This window comes from Furipterus horrens, unplaced genomic scaffold, assembly GCF_987537825.1.
Source record: "Furipterus horrens unplaced genomic scaffold, mFurHor1.1.pri manual_scaffold_1, whole genome shotgun sequence".
NCBI lineage: Eukaryota > Metazoa > Chordata > Mammalia > Chiroptera > Furipteridae > Furipterus > Furipterus horrens.
Genome location: NW_028327171.1, coordinates 1487863 through 1510460, shown reverse-complemented (window position 1 = coordinate 1510460; position 22598 = coordinate 1487863). Strand labels below are relative to the sequence as shown.

General features: G+C 61.2%; 1 protein-coding gene across 4 annotated transcripts in view; it reads right to left on the bottom strand.

The window, feature by feature from the left end:
* Window positions 1–7053: 7053 nt before the first annotated feature.
* HUNK (hormonally up-regulated Neu-associated kinase) overlaps window positions 7054–22598 on the bottom strand; it is a 67891-nt gene continuing 52346 nt past the window's right edge. For 2 of the 4 annotated variants that reach the window (XM_090271409.1, XM_090271392.1), the window contains exons 6-11: window positions 20779–20914; window positions 19561–19723; window positions 16525–16608; window positions 13761–13808; window positions 9768–9948; window positions 7054–9588 (exon numbers count right to left, since the gene is read on the bottom strand). In XM_090271409.1, coding sequence (XP_090127535.1) covers window positions 8933–9588; window positions 9768–9948; window positions 13761–13808; window positions 16525–16608; window positions 19561–19723; window positions 20779–20914 — 1268 coding nt within the window. In that variant the 3' untranslated portion in view covers window positions 7054–8932. The remainder of the gene's footprint in view (window positions 9589–9767; window positions 9949–13760; window positions 13809–16524; window positions 16609–19560; window positions 19724–20778; window positions 20915–22598) is intronic. The other 2 variants (XR_016509885.1, XM_090271406.1) reach the window with 2 other exon arrangements.

Below are 22598 nucleotides of genomic sequence, written 5' to 3'. Positions count from 1 at the left end.
GTGTACCGGTCAGCTAGGGCTGCCAGAACAAAGTACAGAAGTCCCCACCACGCTGTCAGCAGGGTCTTTGAACTACGACAAAGTGACATAGAACAGAACCGATTTGGTCACAGGCTAATGGGCGTGAACAAGAGCTGGTCGTCACAGCGTCTCATCAATGCCATAATGAAATGACACTGAACACAATGACACTGTTCAGGGCCTCCCGTGCCACAGATTAGGTGGTTTAACCGGAAGAAATGTATTTTCTCATGGTTCTGGGGGCTGGAAGTCCAAGATCAAGGTGTCAGTGGGCTGGTGTCTCCCGAGGCCTCTCTCCTGGGCTTGCAGACGGCCGTCTTCTCCCTGTGTCCTCACAGGGCCTTTCGTCTGTGTGCACACAGCCCCGGGGGCTCCTCCGCTTCTTGTAAGGCCACCTCTATCCAACCAGGCTCCCCTGATGACCTTATTTACCCTTCATTACATCCTTCAGGCCCTGTCTCCCTGGGAAATGGGGACTCAACATACGAATTTCCGGTGAGGCGTGGGGCACAGGGACGATTCAGTCCATAGCAGACGGTTGAGGGAGGCGTTGGACAGCGCCCATTGTACTTGGCAATGAGCAAGTCCCTGGTGGTGCTGGAGGACACGTTCAGTGAAACGGCAGGAGGAGCAGCCAGAACGCAGGGGGCGAGGTGAGTGAAGCGGCGCAAAGCAGTGGGGGCAGCAGGTGTGGGGGCACCGTTGATGACCTCGCAGTTGGGACAGGAAGGGGAAGAGAGAGAGCAGAGTCAGGTTAGAGTTGTGTTGGGCCAAGGTCGGGCGGTACTGGGGAGGCTTACTGTCATTTACGGGGCTCGACAGAGTCAGCCTCTGGGGGCGGATTTCTAGGAGTGCTTCCCAGCCAGATGCCAGACGTGGTTCTTTCGAGAACAGGGTCTTAATCGGGGTTCTTCAGTGAAGCAGAACCGATGGCTGGGTGGGTGGATGGTGGATGGTGGATGACGGATGGATGGATGGTGGGTGGATGGTGGATGGATGGTGGATGGTGGATGGATGGATGGTGGATGGATGGTGGATGGTGGATGGTGGATGGTGGATGATGGATGGTGGATGGATGGATGGTGGATGGATGGGTGGATGGTGGATGGATGGATGGTGGATGGATGGATGGTGGATGGATGGATGGTGGATGATGGATGGTGGATGATGGATGGTGGATGGTGGATGGATGGATGGTGGATGATGGATGGTGGATGATGGATGGTGGATGGATGGTGGATGGTGGATGGATGGATGGTGGATGGTGGATGGATGGATGGTGGATGGTGGATGGTGGATGGATGGATGGTGGATGATGGATGGTGGATGATGGATGGTGGATGGATGGATGGTGGATGATGGATGGTGGATGGTGGATGGATGGATGGTGGATGGTGGATGGTGGATGGATGGATGGATGGTGGATGGTGGATGGAGATGGATGGATGGTGGATGGATGAATGGTGGATGATGGATGGTGGATGGATGGATGGTGGATGGATGGATGGTGGATGGATGGATGGTGGATGGATGGATGGTGGATGATGGATGGTGGATGATGGATGGTGGATGGTGGATGGTGGATGGTGGATGGATGGATGGTGGATGGATGGATGGTGGATGATGGATGGTGGATGGTGGATGGATGGATGGTGGATGGATGGATGGTGGATGATGGATGGTGGATGGTGGATGGATGGATGGATGGTGGATGGTGGATGGTGGATGGATGGATGGATGGTGGATGGTGGATGGAGACGGATGGATGGTGGATGGATGAATGGATGGATGGATGACTGATGGATGGTGGATGGTGGATGGTGGGTGGATGGTGGATGGTGGATGGATGGTGGAGAATGAAGAACTGGTTCACGCGATTATGAGAACTGAGATGCCGTGTGGTCTGCCTGCCGACCGCAAGTGGGATGCCCAGGAAAGCCGGTCTGAGACTGAAGGTGTGAGTGAGAGCCGCGGAGCCTCTGTGGGAAACCCCAGCCTGAAGGCAGGAGGAGCTGTGAGGGGCTATCCCTGCATGGCCAGTGAGGCAGAAGAGCGGGCAGAGTCCTTCCTTCCTTTATTCCTTTACTCTGCTCAAGCCCTCCACAGAATGGACGGGGCCCCCTCACGCTGAGGTGGGTCATCTGCTTTCCTGCATCCCCCGAGTCCAGTGCTGATCTCATTTAACATCCATAGACACCCAGAGATGATGTGAAATCGGGGCACACTGTGGCTAGTCAGGGTGACGTGTAAAATTAATCATCGCAGACAGGAGAGACATTTTTTCTCTGCCCCATGAGTATCAGTCCATTCACTGAAATGGGCTTCTGTGTATCCCAGGGGTGGCCTGCGAGGCTGGCGGACGGTAAGGACCAGTCTCAGCAGGGACCTGCGCAGCCCGCCATCGCCTGGGAGCAGCAGGGCCCCCCACACAAGCAGGCGGGTCCACCCCAGACGGGAGTGCCCACGTGCCTGCCGCTTTACACTGTGTCAGAGGGATCGTCTTGAGAGTGCAGAATCTCATCCTCTGAATAAAGAAAACAAGGGGCAAGTTAGACGCTGGCACATTACAAAGAAGCATTTGGAAGAAAACGCCAAGAACAGACGGCGAAGGAGAGTTTTGGACGGTCCCGGCAGTTTCAGAGAGGAAGGGGCCGGCTCAGCCCCGTCGCCCGCAGGAGGGACGGAAAGGCCAAGAGGCTGCGTGGTGGACAGCTGTCCGTGAGCGCGGCCGCAGGACTGCGGTCCTGAAGGCCAGGAACATGTCTGTGAAAACTTGCCAAGGGTTTTGAATGATAAAGTTAAAACTAAAACGCCTTGACATTTGCTCCGATGTTTCAAGGGGGTGTTGGGAAAAATCAGAAAGCACACACGTTCTTAAGGAAAATAGTGGCTAATCACGGACCAATGCATCAAGGCTCGTGGTAGAAAGTTCAGTGTCCCCAAGACTCGGGAAAAACACCCATTTAAAAGGCACAGGTGAAGCAAGCGCCGGTCTGTGCCTTGAACATCAGTGACATTGGTCAGGCTGGGTTTTCGTGAATAAAAATACAAAAGCAACCGGGGCGTGAGGAGCGCTTCTGAGAAAGGACTCCAGCTGTGACGGGCTTCTCGGCCGCAGCAGCACTTGGCTCCTGACTCACTGCCTGCCGCACGGTTCCTGATGCAAAACGTTACCTAACGCACGTGACCACCAGCCTACATCCCACCAGGCAGGATTCGAAACGGCTTTTGTTGTTAAATCCGCTCACCCGGAAACTGGATTTGCTGCTCTTGGCAGCGTTCAAACAGAGGACGTGAACCAGGGCCCCGTGACTGATTCTAGGGCGGAGGGAACACAAGGCGAGGCTGGAGCCCCTTGTAGTGCCAGGACGTGAGGATGTGCGCCCCCAAAAGGGGGGGGAGGGACCCTGTCAGAGGGGCACAGGAACCCGCCTGCAAGAGCTCCCGTGGCTGAAGCTGGAACATTCGAAGCAGCAAGACTGATAATGCGGTAGTGCAGGATAGATCTCCCTGGGCCCGTACTGGGAAGAGTAAGTGATTGGGTAAATAGATCAATAAATGGGGGAAAGAGACACCTCTTTCTTACAGAAGAATTCTAAGCACTACTTGGCCCCTAGGAGCTACAGCTGAAGTCTCCACTCCTCCTCCTTTCGGGGGGCGGGGGGTGGGGAGCGAGACTTCGTCACTGACGTCCAGAGGCCAGAGCAGAGAAAGGGAAACACAGGACCCTGACAAACTGCACTTGAACCCCGTGCTCAAGGTCACTGCCATCCCCACCGTCATGCGGCTCCCGTGTGCTCCTGGCTCACCGCTGCGGCGCTCCTTACAAACACCCACAACCCCAGTGTGGTCAGGGGGAAACCAGCAGACAAGCCTGGACCCTTGGACAGTCCACAGGACACTGGCCAGTACCCTCCACAGCGCCCAGGGTCATGAGAACCCACGCAAGAGGCCAGAGCGGACGGCGGAGACGTGACAGCCCAACAGTGGGACGTCCTGGGTTGGCTCCTGGAACAGGAGAGGCCATTAGTGGGAGAACTGCTGACGTCCAAATAAAGCCTAGAGGCCAGTCAGCAGGAGCACACCAATGCTAGCATCTCCGTTGTCACAAACACCCGGGATGTGACAGATGCTAACGCCGGGGGGGCTGGGTGACGGGGAATGAACTGTACTGTGTTTGCATCTTTTCTGTAAATCTAAAAAATTTTCAAAATCAAGTCAATTAAAAAAAAAGAAGAAGAATAGGATGAATTCCAAGAGCAATATCAAAACGGAATCCCACCTGCCGGGTGGCTCCGTGGGCAGAGCATCGTCCCTGCACCACAAGGCTGCGTGTTCGAACCCCGGCTGGGGCACGCACAGGAGGCGGCCGGTGGATGTTTCTCGGTCCCATGGGTGGTTCTTGCTCTCCTCCTCTCTCTCTGAAATCCTTCAGTGAGGAAAAACAAAACAAAACAGAATTCCACACGGCAGTCTGAAAAATGATAGCAATGCTAAGATGTGACTTCAGTCTCTCGTGGGGCTGACGCCAACTCTGCTTTTGTTTCATTTCGGCGAGGAGTCCGTCCTCAGAGTGCGGCAGCTTGTTGGAGTGCTTCGGGGGGCATCGCGGCGTCTGGCGGCTGCGTGCACGACCCCGCGGCTCTTGCAGACACTTCCACACACGGCCTTGCAGCACGGTCCTCGGCGTCTGGGTGTGTGAACCGTTTAACCCCCACATTTACCCTCTCGCCCCCAGTTCCTGTTTGCAGAAGCTTCCGGGCTGGGCGTACCTCCCACCGCCCCGCGCCGAATGGCCAGGGCGGTTTCAGCCGCATGGAGTCTGAGCTGCAGGCCCTGCATCCTCGGCGCCTGGAACCGATCAGACTCGTGAACGGACTGGATGTGGGAGTTCCGGGGCAGCGTGGCCCCGAGTGGGGCTCGGGGCTCGGGCTGTTCGTGACACGAGGGAGCACAGGGGCAGCTGGTGCTGGACCGACCGAGTTCAGTGCCGACCTTCTCTGAGTGACAGACGGGCCCGAAGCGCCAGGGACCATTCTGCACCGAAGATACAGTTTGGGGACCAAAACTATGTTGACACCCCATGGATTTTGGGGAGAATCATGGGTTACATCAAGATGTCAGCCTTCCTGCAGTTAAGCCCATACCCGGCGGCTGTCCCTCTCTCTGGCTGCTCTGTGACAGTCTGTGTCTGGAGGGACCAGAGCATCACCTTGGCCACAGTGTCTGCCTCCTGGGGTGGGGGTGGGGGCTGCCAATCACACCACGTGGTCAGAGGCGGAGTCCTGTCCTTCCTGCCTCTGAGTGTCCCAGAGTCCCCGCCAGGGGGTTGCTTCCTCACCCCCCCCCACCCGTCCTGGACATCACGGGACTTCAGGGGCTGACTCCCAGCGTGACCGAGGCCCCAGGCCGGTCCGGACTTGCCTGGCTGCTGGCCCTGGTGGCAGCCAGGCAGGGGCCTCAGCCTGCACAGTGGGTGGAAGGGTTTCTCCCCAAAGTTCATATTGACTTGCAGCCTCAGAATGTGACCTGCTTTGGGAACGGGTCATTGGAGAGGTCATTAGTTAAGAAGACGTCACACCAGATCGGGGGGGGGGGGGGTGCCTAAATCCAATAGCCGGTGTCTTCATGAGGCCACGTGAAGACAAGGGGAACATCAGAGGGATGAGGCCACAGCCACGGACCGCCAGGGTCGCCAGTGGTGGAGGGGCAGAGGAGGGTCCTGCCCCAGAGCCTCCTGGGAGAGCACAGCGCCGCACCCTGGATCCAGACTCCTCGTCTGCAGCCCCGAGCGGGAACGCGTCTCTTGTTCTAAGCCACCGGGCCTGTGGTCACGTGTTAGAGCAGCCCCAGGAGGCGAAGGTGGCCAACACGGGGTGTGGGAGACACGTGAGATACTAACCCAGCCCCCAGGGCTGCTCTGACTGTTCCCACTGTGCCCAGAGCCCCGAGAAATCAGACACAACCACCAGGGGGCCTCCAGCCCCCCCCAAAGTGCCAGCCTTGCCCCCCGACTTTGTCTCGCTTTGTGACGGGGCTGCACAGAAAATGCTTTCTTGCTCTAACCTGGGGAAACCCAATAGCCTTCCAGCAGCTGAGGCAGGAACGGGCTCCCCAGGGGTGGCTGCCCCCCCTGGGCGTCTGTTGAGAAGAGTCTTTTTCTAGCTGGTGGACAGTGGGGTGTGATGCTCAGACCCTCAAGAGGCTGCACCACTGGAAAGTGACTTTAAAATGCAGAGACACTTCTGACAGCTTGATTCGCCCCTGACTTACCCGCCCCCCAGGTGGCCGCACCAACTGCTCGTGTTCCCAGAGGGGCGCTCTGCCCCCAGACCCGCCCCCGCCCCACGCCACTGCATCCAAGGACCCTGGGGCACCGAAGCACAGAAAAATCTGTGGAAGGAACGAACCTTCCTTGGGGCCCGTTTTCTCTTCCTCAAAAGGACCGACTGAGGCTGTGCCGGATTTGCTCCGGTCTCCTCCTGCTCTACAATGTTCTGATTATTAGGAGAACATCGTCACGAAAACTCGCTGGTCATCCCTTCACCCCCTGCCCCCCAAACTCCGGGCTTCTTGCAGGGGCTGCTCCTGCTACGCCCCGCTCTGAGCCTCCGCGCACAGGGCGCAGGCGCGAGTGGGGCAGCATGTGGGGAAACCTCGCTGGGCTCAGTCATAGAGTCAGAAGTGGGGCACTCTGCCGGTCCCCCCAGGCCCCCCCCCCGGCCCTCCTTGTCACCCCGAGGCCCAAACCCGAAGGTGACGGTCACCAACATTGTTCTTCCCGTGCCGTTTGCAGCGTCTTTGTGGAAGAGCCTGTGTCCCCCAAAGAAAAAACCGCCGACTCACCCTGAGCTGCCACTGGCTGTGTTCGCCCCACGGACCGCAGTTTGCAGAGCAGGGACACGAGAGCAGAAGGCACCCCCGGGACCTGCCCCTCGATCCCCCTTGGGGCCCGTCACTTGCTAGCCGAGAACGCCACCCGTCTGCAAAGTGCTCCCTGCTCCACGACCGACAGCAAACACACACGGCAGCCACAGTGAGGGAGGTGTGTATTTCACAGTCATTATAAAGCACAGCCATGTAGTAACGCACACGCGCGCGGTCCTCGCCCGTGACCACACCGCACCGCGAGGCTGACCTTTCCTCCTGGACCCCTCCCGGGGCAGCCCAGTCGCTCCGTCTGCAGCCGCGGGCTGACCGAGGCCACAGACACATGGGGGCGGCCGTGGCTCAAAGGGACAGTCAGGCTTTCTGTATAAATATAATAAAATAATAAAGAATTTACCATTTCTTCTCTCATCCGATTTCGTACATTTGTCAGGTGCTCACACACAGAAAATACGGCCCAGCCCCCCACCCCCACCCCCACCGGGTGCACAATACACCCGAGCTCACAGTCCAAGGCCCCGAGGGAGGCACGGTGGCGAGTGTGTGACAGTCTGCAGCTGCTGAAGGGTCCTCAAGGGGCGGGAGCTGCGCGCGAGGACACCAGGCCAGGCGTGGACAAGGCACAGGGGCAGCCCGCTGGAGCCCCCCCTTCAGAAACGGTTGCTTCCCCGACTGGAAACCAAGCTATGTCCGATAGAGAGGCTCTTTCTCCCATGCTCCTGTGTGCTTCCAGAGCTCTATTTTCGATGGAATGTTCCAGAACCCAGTCTGGAGCCACACAAGGAAATCACAGCACAGCCAGGGGCCTCACTGGCCCCTGCCCAGCCGGAGAGCGGGGTGGGGAGCCCCTCCCGCGGGGCGCAGAAGCTGCAGGTCTGTCCAGGTCGGCCAGGAACGGGCAGCGTGTGGCTTCTGACGTCAGCAGACATCCGCCCTCCCCTCACCCCATCAGGGACAGGGGGTAAGGGAGGTCCCATGGGCAGACAAGCAAACATGGGCCACCGCGCTCACTGGCACCGTCTGTCCACCGGTGCACACGGGCGCAGGCATCCAGTTCTCCGGGGCCGTGGCCGGCTTCAGGGGGCCGAGGACACGCCTGGCGTGGCCACCACAGGGCCTTCTGTCTCCTGCCCGAGGCCACCGTCGAGGCCTCCGGGCCGCTGCGCTCTCGCGCTCCTGGATCCATCGCTCTCTAACCTGTGCCAATTCCTCGTCCCATGCTGCTCATGACTGAGCGGTCCCCAAGTGCCGGACCCAGCACCCCATGCAGCCGGCTCCTGGGCAGAGCAGCGAGACCCGGGCAGACCTCGTGGGGGCCACAAGGCACATGCAGGGACGGCAGACGCAGAGCGGAGACGCATCTTTGGTTCGATCCTTGGCGGGAGGTGTGGAGACAGAGCGTGGCTCGGAGCCTGTGGGGGAGCCCTGCCGTCCTCAGGGAAGACGCGCGCTGTCCTGGGAAGGCGGCCCTGCCAGGCCAAGTCATCTCTGGGGAGGAGGACTGAGCCATGAGCAAGCTCTAACCAAAACGGAAAGCATCCGGCAAAACGCTGCTTTGGAAACGCGCGCGGCCTTTGGTCTCCTCCCGTCATTGGGGCCCCACCGTTTGGACGGGTCTTTGCCCAGCTGTGCCCTCTGAGCAGGAGGGGACAGCTGGTGGCTGAGGCTCCAGCCCGCCTCCCTGTGAGGCAGGCAGTCACCCCTGCCGAAGGAAGGAAACCGTGGCCTGGATGAGCCGCTGCAGGGCACTGCCGCCGGGGTCCTGCGATCGTGGCCGATGGCTAAAGAGCGTGACCCAGAGGCACGGGCAGAGTGCACAGCGAAGGCTGGTCTGGTGACAGTCCGTGATCAGCGCGGCCCCAGGCCGCAGACAGCGTCCGCCCCCAGCGAGCACAGCTGAGGGAGCGGGAGGAAATGACCGTGGCGGCTGTCCCCGCAGCCCGCCCTGCTGGTGAGCTCCGGCCCCTGTGATTTCAGCTGCTCCCGGCTGTCCTCAGAAGCGCGCCGTCCCACCGCCCGCCTGTCAGCACTGGCCCTTGACGCCGTCCGCCACGTCGAAGGGCAGGCCCCTGGCTGCGGGCTGCAGCGAGGGCATGCTGGCCTCCAGGGGCCTGTCTGCGGGGGGCTGCAGGCTCTGGTGCCGCTTCCTCAGCATCTGCCCGATGCCCATCATGGGGAACCGGCCTCGGCTCTTCACGCAGTTCGGGCTGCCCGGGGGCAGTGCGGTGCCGGAGCCGGGAAGCGGAGGCGGGGAGCACACCCCCGCTTCCCTGGGGAGGCCGTTCCTGTTTTCGTGCGCAAAGGAGACCAGAGTGGGATGCAAAGGAGCCTGGAGAGGTAGCGGGCTCCCAGGCAGCGGGGCCGGGGACAGCGCCCGCTCCCCGGGGCTCCCACGAGCTGGACCCCCCGGGGAGCCCAGGGCCCCACAGAGGTGGGCCGGGGGCAGCAGCTCCAGCTGGTCGTCGCGGTCCACGGACTCGAAGGAGCGGACCATGTCCAGCATCAGGGGGTCCTCCCTGGGGGGCATGCCACTGCTCCCCAGGTCCTGCTCAGGGGCCTCGGCTTTCTTGACAGTCCGGGGGGTCCTGGGCAGGGCGGCGGCCATGAACTCCACGGAAGAAGACGCCACGCAATGGCTGTCCGAGGCTTTGCGGAAAATGCTGCGGCAGCCACAGGCGTCTGCACCCGAGAAAGCAGAGGGGCTCGTGAGGCCCCTGCCCACGTCCCCGCCCCGCCCGCCCCTGCCTCTGCGTTCTCGACCTTCCGGGCACAGGTGCCTCTGCTCCCAGGGGCCACAGCGGCCACGGCGGCCGTGCAGCTCTGGATGGGGGCCCGGGGGGCAGGCCGGGCGGACCCACCTTTGTCGGGGAAGGCGGCCTTGGTGGCCTTCCGGTCCCGCGGCGGCGCCCTGGTGCTCTGCAGCGCGGTCGCGAGCGCGGCTGGGGGCTGCCTCGGCGAGGGCAGGCTCTTCTCCAGCTTCTTGGAAAACGGCCGGGGAAGAAAGTCCCCCCTTTTCTCTTGTTCTTTGGGCTTTTTATCCTGCGAATCGGAAGAGAACACGTAGTCAGACACACAGCTCTGCTGGGTTCCCCAAAAAGTTCATTTAGGCTTTTCCGTACGACGGCTCTAGTAGCACTTCGTTGTCATTAACTTCCTTCGAAATAATTCTGTTGGATTGTAATGTGACAGCTGTCACGTCAGCGTGCATTTAAACAGAAATAAAAATTGGTGCATTTTTGTGCAGCCGTTTTAATATGGGAGATGGAAGAAAACACCTTTTCGGCGTATCATGCTTTATTATTTCGGAAAAGGTAAAAATGCAACTGGAACACAAAAGATCTGTGCCGTGTGTGGGTGGGGCGCTGGGACGCATCGAGCGTGTCAGACGTGGATTGCGACGTTCCTAGGTACTGCTGACGTTGTGAGTCCTCTGCTGCGGGGCCGTCTCACGCACTGGAGGGGTTTAGCAGCACCCCGGCCTCTGCCCACTGGAAGCCAACAGCGGGAGATCGCTGACACACTCAGAAGACCCACATCAGTAGTTACTGGTGAACATGAAAAATGTGTCTTTTATTTTATGGAAAACATGTAAGGAGTTTTTAGCCAACTCAGTACAATGTGATTCCTGTTTGAGGAGCAATCCAGGCGGATTTGAGAAACCCAGCTCTTCGCAACTCTCTGAACAGAGCCGAGGCCTGGGGGACCCGCAGGGGCCACCTCCCCTCCCCGTGCCCGGGCCCCGGTGGGCTTCTGCTGTCCCCAGCAACCTGCGCTGACTGCCTTGTGGTGCTCTGGCCACAAGGTCATCCCTGGGAGGTCGATTATTCTAGAACAAGCTGGACGAACTGAGGCCAAGCAGTTGAGGGCTTCTGGCTCCTGCCGTCTTACTACAGAGGAGAGAGAGCCTTAGGGTCCTGCCGCCGTGGACACGCGGCCACTCCAACCAGAGGCGCCCGTTCTCCCATGCTCAGCCAGCCCGCGGGGCCAGGCAGGAAGCCTCCGGGCCCTGAGCTGTCCTGGGCAAGTCCCTGACACACCACCATCCTCGTGTCACACGAGCGCTCACACGTGTCCTTAGACAGGCACTGCTTGGACACTTCTGCCACCATCGTCCCTTCACTGAACCCTCTGTAGCCCCTCCAGCAGGAGGGGATTTCACTAATATGTCTGCAGACCCACAGCCTCAGGCATAAAGCCAGGCATACAGAGAAGGTTTAATAAGTAGTTATCAAAACGTTAAAGAAGAAAAAGCCAGCGGAAACCAAAAGGAATTAACGTGAAACGAGGTCAAGCTTCTGGGAAGAGGGAGCCGCTGAGAAGGAGCTTTCTGTTTCTGGCCCCAGGGACCACGTGATGCGTCCTTGTCAGCCAGGCAGCTGGACGCCTGACCTCGCCGTGACCGAGGGGCAGACAGGCCCAGAGGCCCCGTCTGCGCTCCTGCACGAGGCTGCCAGGCTTGTCGGGGACACAGCTTTGTGCGGCAGTGCCTTTTCCAGCGAGGATGCACGGAGCCTTCACGGACTGGGCTTCGTCACGTCCCATTTGAGGGGATAAGAGCAGCAGGAAAAAAAAAGGGGTGCGGGGAGGCCCAGCTGAGCCCCAAGTGTCACCGTGCAAGGTCGGAGCCTCGGTGGTGGTGTGTCCCCAGGGCAGGGGTGGGGCGGGAAGAGATGGGAGGGGAAGCGTCTGCCAGCTCCTCCCCCGGCCTCTGCACGGCCACCAGCAGCCTTTGTGGGGACACTCGGGGCTCCAGACACTGTGCACAGAGCGTGACGCGATGAGGCGAGGCCCACAAGGGGCAAGTCACCCCAGAGCCTGAGGAACACTCAGGTTTTCCCAGAGCCCCGGAACCAGGTCCTAACCCAGGACTCCACACTACCCTCTGGGACCCAGGCAGGGAAGGCCAGGGGTCAGGGCCCCGCGGGAGTCCGGGGGCTCCGGGTCAGTATTCGGGGTGCTACGGTGCCAGGCGTGATGCCGCCAAGGGGAGGGGCCCATCTGCTCCAGGTCACCTTGGTCGGTTCCCTGCTTCCCTCTCCCTGCTTCTGCAAAATGGCCGCCCCCCCTCGAAGGCAGAAGAGAGCGCTCTCCCCTCCCCAAGCATCGAGGGGGCCGTGACCGCCCGCCCTGCAGAGCCCGCCTGCCCACCTGCCCGCGGCCCCGCAGCCCCTGCGCTGCCACGCGGCCGCGTCTGCATGACTCTGCCTCCAGCCCTTCCTCACGCTTGCTGGGGTGATGTGCTCGCCTTTGACCTGCCCACGTCCACTCCCATGCTCCTCTCCCGGGGGGCCATGCCCCGTGCGGGGACCCCCGGCTTCCTTCTGGGTCTGACTCTCACAGGGGCTGCTTCCCACAGCCCGGAGCCTGAGCGTAGGTGACGGCTCTAAAGCTGTCTGTGAAAAGGTCCCCCTCGGGACCCCCACAGGCAGAGAAGAGAGGACCCCTGGGCGGCCCCAGAAGCCCCACAGAAAACAGCTTCTCTTCCTTAAACACCCCATGGCACGTGTGCATGAAGAGATACACCACTGGGCCCCAAAAACGTGGTCCCCAAGGGCTGTCCACCAAGACTTTCAATGCCGTGGGCTGCTGGATGGAGGAGAGGAAGGGGGTGGTCATGACCTGCCGGGCACCTGGAGGGTGACATCTGCAGGCGTGACAGCGGGGGAAGGAAGCTGGTCCTCGGCCCCGGTGACCTGAGCTCCGGACACTGGTCTCCGGGGACTCCAGCCTCCTGCCCTCCGAAGCCCGCACCCCTCCCCCTGCCGTCCCAGTTTCCTCCTGTGGCTGCAGCAGGGTGACTTCCAGCAAGTCACCTCCCGTTCAAGGACGTGGCTCCCCATCTGTAACCCGAAGGGCAGGTCCTCCAGCTCTTCTCACACAGAAGCACATCTCACTTGCTTCAGCCCCGTGACAAGGCCAGGTGCGCCCGCAGCTGCCCAGGACACCTGTCTGCCCTCAGTAGTGACGCGTGACCACGGGGACGGATGCCGGCAGCAGAGGACCCCTGGGGCCTGCAGACGAGCTGAGTGACTGTCACGTCCAGCTCTGCACAGCTTTTCCGGAGCCTGCTGTCCCCTAGGTGACGAGCTAAGCTCACCCGGCTGTTGGGTCCAGGGCCCAGGCGTCTGTTGGCTGATTGGGGTTCCTCGCTGCCCACCCCGTAGGGAAAGCCGCGGCGGCCCGATTTTGCCGCAGGAAAAACACAAACGAGCTGAGAGAAGAGGGCTTGGTTCCTAAGTCAGGCCGCGGAGCCAGAGAGCCCTGGACTATTGCCGACCCCGCCACTTGCACGGGTAGAGACATGGAGAGCACAGCCGAGCGCGTAGTTACAGCGGGACAAGATAAGATGCCCGAAGAGAGGACAGGACGCGCAGGTCTGATCGGAGGCAGTGCTGGCAACCCCGTGCACAGCGGGACCCTGCAGGTTCGAATTCGGGACAAGGACGGCGGGCAGAGCCCGGAGCGCTGGGCGGGGTTCCAGCCGCCTGCAGGGGCACACGTGGTTAATTCATGCAGCAAGGCGGCCGGCCACAGCACCCAGCGTCTGCTCAAACGCCAGTCTCGCCGTTGCCGTGAAGGTATTTGTTTAGATGAGATTAACACTGTGATCAGCAGCCTCTGAGGAGAGCAGTCTGCCCCACACAACAGCGGGCCTTGTACGATCCGGCGAAGACCTCAGACGGAAAAGACCGAGGGGCCCCGAGGATGGAGGCCTGCCTCCCAGCAGCTCTGGGGCTGGAGCCGAGATGCCAGTTCCTCCCCGGGGGGCCCTGCGGGGACCCACGTGCTCTGTTGGCTCCATTTCTCTGGAGAACAATCGGCGAGTGTGCCACCGCGCCCCGGAGTCTTACCTGCACGGCGAGGAAGTCCAGGTCCCTCGCCCACGTGTCCAGGGAGGCCTGTGGAAAGCGGCATTTGTCAGCGATTCCGGGGCTGCCCCGGCTGCTGTTCCCTCGCCTGCTCCCCCATCGCGTGAACCTCCGTCTCAGAACTACTCATTTCCGTGTTTATGCCAGAAACCAGACTCGTCAGTCTTGGTGGAAGCAGGAGCAGGGGTCCTTGTTCAGGGCTGGGTCCCTGCTCCGGGTTCACTTGCCAGCTCTGAGACGCACGGGGGGTGCTCAAGGCCGCAGGCAGGTCAGCACGCTTTCTCTAAGGGCACCCAGGTCAGGAAAGGAGCCCCGAAGGCACTCTGGCCCCACCCGTGTCCCCTCCCAGTCCCCAAGGCAACTGCCATTCTCGGTTCTAATGGTGCAGGTTGCTGAGTAACTTCATTTTAAAATGTCCAGGCTGCAAACTAAAACTCAAGGTGGGCATTTTAAAATTTCACCTTTACACGTATCGTCCCCATTAGGGGTTGACTTGTGTTTCCCAATATGCCTGCGTTGGAGCCCTGCCTCCTAGGTCCTCAGAATGGGGCCATATTTGAAGACAGGCTCAGGGTAAGCCTGTCATATCCCCTTTGAACCTGACATTCGTGTCCTCTGCCTTCTAGAAGGGGGCCAGTTGGCATTACCACGCAGTAATCCAGCTAAAACAAGGTCACGGGGGGGACCCTAACACAGTGCAACTGGTATTCTTATAAAAAGGGGAAACTAGGCACAAGGCCACGCAGGGAGGCCTCCACGTAACAAAAGGCAGAGGTCAGGGTGATGCTCCCTCCAGCCAAGGAGCCGAAGGGTGCCAGCACCCCCGGGTGCCGGAGGAGGCCGGGACGGAGACTCCCGCCCAGCCTCCGCGGCCAGCCCAGCCCACACGTGGACCTTGGCCTCCCGGCCTCCAGCCTGAGGCAAGCCCGTCTGCGGTCCTTTGTCATGGCAGCACTCACACACCAACACAGTCCCTCCCCCCGCCCCCCAGCTTTTCTGCCCACACTGCGGGACGCCTTTGACACTGGCGGGAAGCCCTCCTGGTTCTGCCTGTCATGCTTCTACCCGGTAACATGATCTTTAAGGACTTGAACAAAAACGGCGGCTGGCCCTGGGTGGCTTTCCTGAGCCAGTTTGCATGGTGCCTGCCCCACCGGACCCGCTCGGTCCTCAGGGCCCCCCTTTCAGGGCGAGGCGTCCGCAGAGGGGACGCGTGTCCCACTTTTACAGACGCAGTCTCTGCCTTGGCAGGGAGAGGAGGTGGAGACGGTGGCCGAGCCCCATGTCCCAGCACTGAAGTCCCAAGAGGGAAGGTTTCGCCGCTTAATCCAGCTCCTTTGTCCCGGAGGAGAAAAGAAGTGGACCAGAGAAGCGCAGGGCCGCCCGGGCTCAGTGCGGGCCGGGCCCCGAGCCTCTCCCTGCCGGCCTGGGCCCCCGCTCACCGCCTGGCCACTTCCCCTGCACCCGCCGACCCACGAGGCCCGAGCGGGCTGCACCCTGGACACCCGGCTTCCTGCAGACTTTCCTCCCCGCTTTGCTGGCGGCCCGCCCACCCTCTCGATCCCCACACAGAACCATCGAGCACAGCCTGTCGCCTAACAAGCGGGAGCAGCGCTGCGAGTGGGGAAACCTCGTGGATCACAGAACGGAGGTGCTGTTCTCCCTCAGGGCCCCCGTAGGACCCGGCCGCTCCACATTCCAGCCAAGGTCTACCACGCCCACCGAGCGTTTGGGGGCCAAATGAAGTCATCACCTGGGGGGAAAGGGAAGCTCCTCTCCCGTCACAGCCCTGGTGCTTTCAAACGCACGTCCCCGGGGCTGGGCACGCGGGCACCCAGGCCACTTGGGGCACACGCAGGGCCCGCGGTTGGCCTAAGTCGGCTCTGTACTTGAGGCCCTACAGAGTCAAGTGCGAACCCAGGAAGCAGAACCCCCCAGTGAGTCCTGCCTCTGGGGTCTGGGAGGCCTTCCAAGGCTTGATCAGGGGAGGGACGTGGTCCGATCGGGGCAGAGTGGTTATAAGGTTGTGGCCAAGGTCCGGGGCAGGGGGATGGGGTAGGACAGGAGAGGGTTGGAGAACTTCAGGAGTCAAGTGGGCGGAACCTGGTGACCGGCTGGCTCTGGGGTGAGGAAAAGGAATTACAACAACACCTGGGCTCCTGCCCCGGGTTGGGGGTGAGGCTCCCTGGGGGCTCCTGGCCTCCGATCTGGACTCCCAGGCTCAGTCTCATCAGGAGCATGTATGTGGGTCTGAATCTGGGGCTATTTGCCACACGACACTAGTTTTTACTCTGAAATCAAAGGACCTCGACACTTCCTCTCTGGTTTGCGCCAGGGGCCTCGGGTCACCGGGGCTAGCACCCGTCTTTCCTCTGCTGGCACCCACGGGTGCCTTCACTTCTGCTTCCGCGCAGTCCAGCTGCACTTTTTAAGAGGCTGGACAGTGGTTCCCAGCCCTAACCACCCCGTGGAATCATCGCAGTAGCTTTAGAGGTGCGGGGACGGGTGGGGGTGTGGCCGGGGCCGCCCCGCCGTCCGAAGGCTCTGGTGTTCCGCAGCCACAGTGGCGGGCAGGCCGGTCTGCGCCTGGACCAGGGTGGCCGCCCTAGAAGCCGTGCTAGGGGCTCAGTTGGGCGGGAGCCTGTCCTTTGCTTCTGTCCCACGGTCACTGTTTCCTTCCCCCCCACCCCCGCCCCAGCAATGGAAGCCCGCTGTCACGCCACCCTGGGGCCACGGGGCCGCTCACCTCGCACGGCTCCTTGCCGGGCCTGCACCTGTCCGCCTGGGGGAGCTGGGTCTTGGAGCAGATGCCGCCCTGGAGGTCGGGTTTCTAGGGAAGAGGAAAACCACGCTTCACTCACAGGGGACAGAGACACCCACTAAGACGCGTCCATTTCTAAACCCGGGCTGGGCTCAGGGTGCCCCACGTGGCTGGCAAGTCAGGGCACTGCAGAGGAGCCCCATCCGTGGACGGCCCCGGGCAGGGTGCTGCTCCTTGTGGGCCTCCGTCCCCTCTCCTGTGCGGGGCAGGCCCTCTGAGACGGGACAGCAGAGCCCAGCGCCCGAGTGGGGAAGAGCACCTTATCTCACCTGGACTGCTACACAGACACAGACCTCGGTGGCTCGCTGATCTGAAAACAGCCCCAACCCCTGCCTGCGGCCCCACCCCCACCCCCACCCCCGCCCCCAAGGGGCGCCCCAGAGATTCTTCCGGGGAAGACAGCCGTGCTTGCAGACGGGTGAGGCTAAGTGGCTGGTTAGTTTGTCAACCAACAGATACTCACAGACCGTCCCTGCAGGTTCTCAAACTAAAACCCATGCTTCTTGGCTTTAGAAAAACAAAACACGAAAACAAGGATCGAGAGAGAAGGGGAGAAATAACGAGGAATTAAGACCTAACACTTCAATCTTTCGGTCACGAGTTTCATTTTCAAAATCACACGTGTCGTTCTTAACTGGCTGCGATCAAGAACTGGGACAGCAGACACAGCGCAGCTAAACTAGCCCCACGTGGAGCCGCTGGGCCCATGGGGACTCATCGCTCCGGAGGGGCAGCAGTCTGAGACCAGGCAGGTCCTAGGGCTGCGGGACTCAGTGCAAAGCAGACGTGGTGACGTGAGAACCGTCCCCAGCGAGAGCTCCGGGCGCCGAGGGTCTGGAGGCTCCCTGGAGCCACGCCGACCACACATGTGCAATTGCGAATTTCCAGGCAGGTTCGTGGAAATACCTTCTAAAGACACGTGTTTTGAACAGCATTCGTCACTTGAAGAAAGACGATCCGTGGGCTAAGCCTCTCCCCTTCCTTCCACTTAGCTTCTTCCATGTCGTCCTCTCCCCCAGTGGTCCCGGTGGTCCCCAGCGTGTGACCTTGAGCCCGCCCGTGAGCATGTTGTAGGCAGGCGCCTCTCACATGTTCCCGTTTGTTTATAAACCACGGGCATGTCACCCTGTACTAACTTACCATGCATGTCACAGATAGAAAAAGCAGGGACGCAAAGTGACGAGAAAGAAACGGGGGACGTAGACCCTTCTAATAAAACACAAACGAGAAACAGCTTCCAGCACCACCTGTCCTCTGAGCTCCCTGTCATGGGAGGACAGCGAGCCTGTGTGCGTGAGTTTCTCTGTGGCTCCTGATCACGTGATAAAGGGACACCAATGAGGCACCAGGTCAAAGGTCCCGTCTCTCTGCCTCGACTTCCCTCGACAGTAGCTGTCCTGTGACCGCGACACCGTCTCCAAAACCCAGCCTCACAGTGGCCCCTCGGCCCCGTCACCTCTGCCCACACGGAGCACTTCTGCTCTGTAAACCACTGCTCTTGTTTTAAAAGCCTTTTACCGTTGAGAGTTTCCTCTCGAGCACGTCTTTGCTCGCGTGGTTCACCACGGAAGGAATTCTGCGGGTCGTTTCCTGCGGAAGCCGAGCCCAACAAGTGTCCAAAGCTGAACCAGCAAGGGACCCCCGTCCTTTCTCCTGGCAGCTGGGCAAACTCCCGTGGAGGGTCTGCCTCTTCGGCGAAGTCTCCAAGACGCCTCCCAGACCCGTCCACTGAAGAGACACACTCTTGACCACCCTGTCCCCAGGCGGGACAGGTCCTTCCCGCCCTGTCACAGAGGACGCCCCTTCCCCTGGTGTGGGTGGACTTCCATCTTTGTCTCTACAGTAGGACCCTCACAAAACGCTCCCCGCCCCGGGCCGGCGTGCTCGGCTGGGCGGCGCACCGTCCTGTAGCTGCAGGATCCAGGCGCGCATGCTCCCATGCTTTTCTCTCGCCCTTCCCCTCTCTCTAAAAGCAATGAAAAATGTGCTTGGTGAGGATTAAAAAAAAAAAAAAAAGGTTTCCAAGCCTACTATAGGGAAATATCAGGCTATCACATGACTTTAAATAGCACTGGAAAAAAAAACCAAAACTGAAGAAGTTCATCCTCATGGTCTGGATTCTAAATGTCTTCCTGACAGCAATGACCCCCCATAGCTAGACCCCACGGTGCCCCGTCCTCAGGGCGGAGGTCACCCTTCATGCCAGTGGGAGCAGAATACAGTTTCCGATGCCTTCCTGACACTGGCGGGTCCCCCGGGTGGACCCCTTATAGCAGGCCAGCCCCCCCATTCTGAGCAGGAGAAACGGGCACGAGGTGCAGAAGCCTCCCTGCCATCGACCGGCTTCTGTGCAGAATGGTTTCTGAGCTGCTGTCCAACGACAGGGGGCTCATTCGGTCAAAACTAAACCTCGATGCCGCCCACGTCACTCCCCAGAGCCAGGCCGCTGCGGGCTGCTCGTGGCGCAGGGGGTGGCGGCTGCAGGGGAGGGCACCCCTGCACCCCCAGCTGGGCCTCCCGACCTCTCTGACGCACAGCCTTGGAGAAGAGGGGGCCAGGGTCAAGGTGGGGCCGGCCTCGTCCTCCTGGAGCATGAAGGTGAGCAGAGCCTCTCTGCTATCCCCTGCTCCCCAGCTTCCGTGGCCACACGAGTCCCCAGTGCCCCCAGGGGGGACCCCGGGGAGCTAAGCGGTGGCAGAGAGGAGGGGAAGGAGGCACGGACCTCCCACCTGTCTGCCCGGGCCTCACTCTGCGGGAGAAGGCTGGAGGCGGCCTCGGGGGGAGGGCACGGGCTCCCGGCCCGGCAGCTGGCCGCTGTTCCATCCCCGCTCAGGGCACGTGGCCCCTGCCAGCCCCCTCGGTCTAAAGGAACAGCCGTGAGCCAGTGCTGGCGCGGGGGGCACAGGGCGGCTGCCAGAGCTCCTCCCCCGCCGGGAAACGCCACGCGAGGGCCCCACTCACCCCTGCCAGGTAGCGCTGGAGCTTCTTGTTCAGGAGGAAGTAGATGGCGAGGATGTGGCAGGCGCGGTTGGCCAGCACCGTGTTGATGACGTCGCTGTTCCTGTAGCCCAGCTTCTCGGTCATGTGCAGCACCACGCGCGGGCTCAGGTCCGCCAGCGAGATCCTGGCGGCGGGGGACAGGCAGCGGTCAGCCCGCTCCGCGGGGAGAGGCCCGCGGGCGCCGCTCCATTCATGCCCCGACTTCCCACTCAGAAACATGTCACTTACACAGAAGAGCCGGGGACCCAGTGTCGGTGCCCTACGCGGACCCGGCGCCTGCACGTGCCGGTGTTAACACTTCGCGGTTTTTCCTTCTTGCCTCCCTCCCTCGTCCCTTTCTCTCTCTCTCTTTCTTATCTTAAACCCCGACACCCACCCAGCTAGCTCATGTGCAGCCTTACACATGTGACCAAGTGACAGAGCTGCGGCAGCGCCCGGCCCGACACCTGGAGGCATGGACTGACGGCGGCTGAAGTGTCAGAGCGGAGAGGGGGCAGAGGGGCCCGGCGGTGGCTGGGAGGAGAGAGACAACCCCACCGGGTCTGCCGACGCTGGCAGGGGCGCCGCGGCGGGGCTCCCTCACTCACACTCATGCACTCACATCTGCACACACGCACTCACACACGGGCCCACACGTCACACACGCACACGCACGTGTTCACACAGTCACACTCAGACACATACACATTCACATACACACTCACATGTGTGCTCTCATTCACAGTCACAGACACACACACTCACACGTGTGTGCGCACATTCACACTCACGCTGACATACACACATTCACATCCATTCACACATGCGCTCATGCTCCCACACACTCACACAAACACATGTGCGCACACTCGCACACTCAGACACACACACTTAGATACACATGTACTCAGACACACGTTTTCATACACACGCATGGACACACGCTCCTTTGAGCACAGGTGGCCTACAGGGCCCCTCTGCAGAGAGCGCCGCCCACTAGCAGGTGTGACAGGGGCCGGGCCGGACCTCGGCCTCACCCGCCCTGCGCCAGGCAGCGGCGGGGTGCGCGGTCATCCGGCCACACCTCCTCCTGCGCCGGGAGGGCGCTGCTGGGTCTGTGTGGGTGCGGAGGGGCGGGCGGGTCACACACAGCCTCCTGCGCCGGCGGTTCAGGGCCGTGGGGCCGGCCCGCCCGCCCACCTGTTGGGGTAGGTGACGCTGCAGGGCACCCTGCCCACGTTGCTCTCGCTGAGCCAGCGGTGCGTCAGGGCCTGCTGGATGTCGGGCCTCTTCACCGGGTCGGGCTCCAGCAGCGAGCGCAGGAAGCTGACGGCCCCTGCGGAGACAGCCGCGGGGCGCACATGTTAGGGGCGGCGCAGCACTGGCCCGGCCGCGGGTCTCTGAGGCCGCAAGCCCAAGGGGCCCGAGATCTGTGCAGCACGTGCACTGGGCACAGGAGGAAGGCCCGCGGCCCGGGAACCTGCACTCTGCTCCCACGGTCCCCCTCTGGCCGGGCCACATCAGTCCGCTCGAGGGGGCGAGAGGGAAGAGAACCCGCTCCATCTCATGGCAGGTTTCTGAGCACTCGGAAAGGGAACCGGGCCCTCCATGTGGCCCTCACTGTGTGACGGCCACTCCCACGAGGCCAGGGAGACTGTTTTCTCTCTGGTCCTCTCCTTGAGAGCCAATCCCCACGGCTGCCCTGCAGCCACCGGCTGTGGGGTCTACCCCGTCACTGCACAGCCCCCAGCCTGCCCCGACTGATGCAACGAGAGGCAGCTCTCCAGGTCCCTGGGGTCTCCCCGGGGTGCAAAGCGTCTTCCTTTTGCAGGCACGGGGGTACAGACACCCTCCTAGTGCCCTCTGGTATGGGTCCTGAGGACAAACAGGACCGGTCTGGGAGATGACAGTGACTGTGATGACAGAACCCGGGAAAGCGGCGGTGAAAGACCGCCATCATTGGTAAACGTTCGACCTTATTGGCCACAAGCTACCCGGGACGCCGTCCGAACAGCTAAAATAGAAACAGGGATAGCGCCCAATGCAGACAGCATCACGGCCTCCGGCTGGGAGCAGCGGGGCCTCCCACCACCCACGTGGCTTCCCGCCTGACCGCAGCTTCCCTCGCAGGCGTGTGTCCCGGAGAGTGGAAACATGTCCCACAACCCCCTGTACACGGATGTTGGCAGCAGCTCCGCTCCTAAGAGGCCAAAGCTGGAGGCAGCCCAACGCCCTTCAGTGGGCGAAGCTTACACACACGTGACGTGTCTCTCGCGCGGCATTCTGCTCGGCGATTCAAAGGAACAGGATGGATGCGGGCCGCACCTCGGATGGGTCTCAGGGAGCTAAGCTGAGCGAAAGCAGCCCTATAGGCAGCATGTCTGAAGTGGCAGAATTACAGAGATGGAGAACAGGGTCACGGCGGTCAGGGCTGAGGGAGCGTTTGAGGCAGGGAGGTGGCCAGGGCTGCAGCCCACGGGGTCCCTGGCAGGAGGCTGACAGCTGTGTGTCCCGACTGGGCTGGCTGGCACGCAAACGCACACCCACACACACGGGTGCATGGAAATGTGAATGAGGTCACGGGGGTTCAGCAGGATCACTTTCCCAGGTCACCCTACACTACAGCTGCCTGACACATGACCAAGGCGGGGGCTGGGTGACGACAGACGCGCCGCTACGGTTTCTTATGACCACAGGTGACCTACAGCTGTGCCACAGTACAAAGGCTCTTAAAAACCTTATCTGTTAAAAAAAGAAACTGCCCTGACTCCCTCCGCCCTTGCCCGGCTTTACCTTCCCTGCACTTACACAGCCGGACAGCCGTGCTGGTTTCTGTTTCCTCCCTGCCGCGCTGTGCTGGGTAAGCCTGGGCAGGCGGAGGCTGCGTCTGTCTGTCTCCTGTCCCTCTGGCGCCAGCCCATCCCTGCACACGGCTGGTGCACAGCACGTGCGCGCAGGATAACCGAACGGGTGGGAGATACAGAGGGCGGGGCGGAGCACTGCTCAGGGTGCTTTGGGAC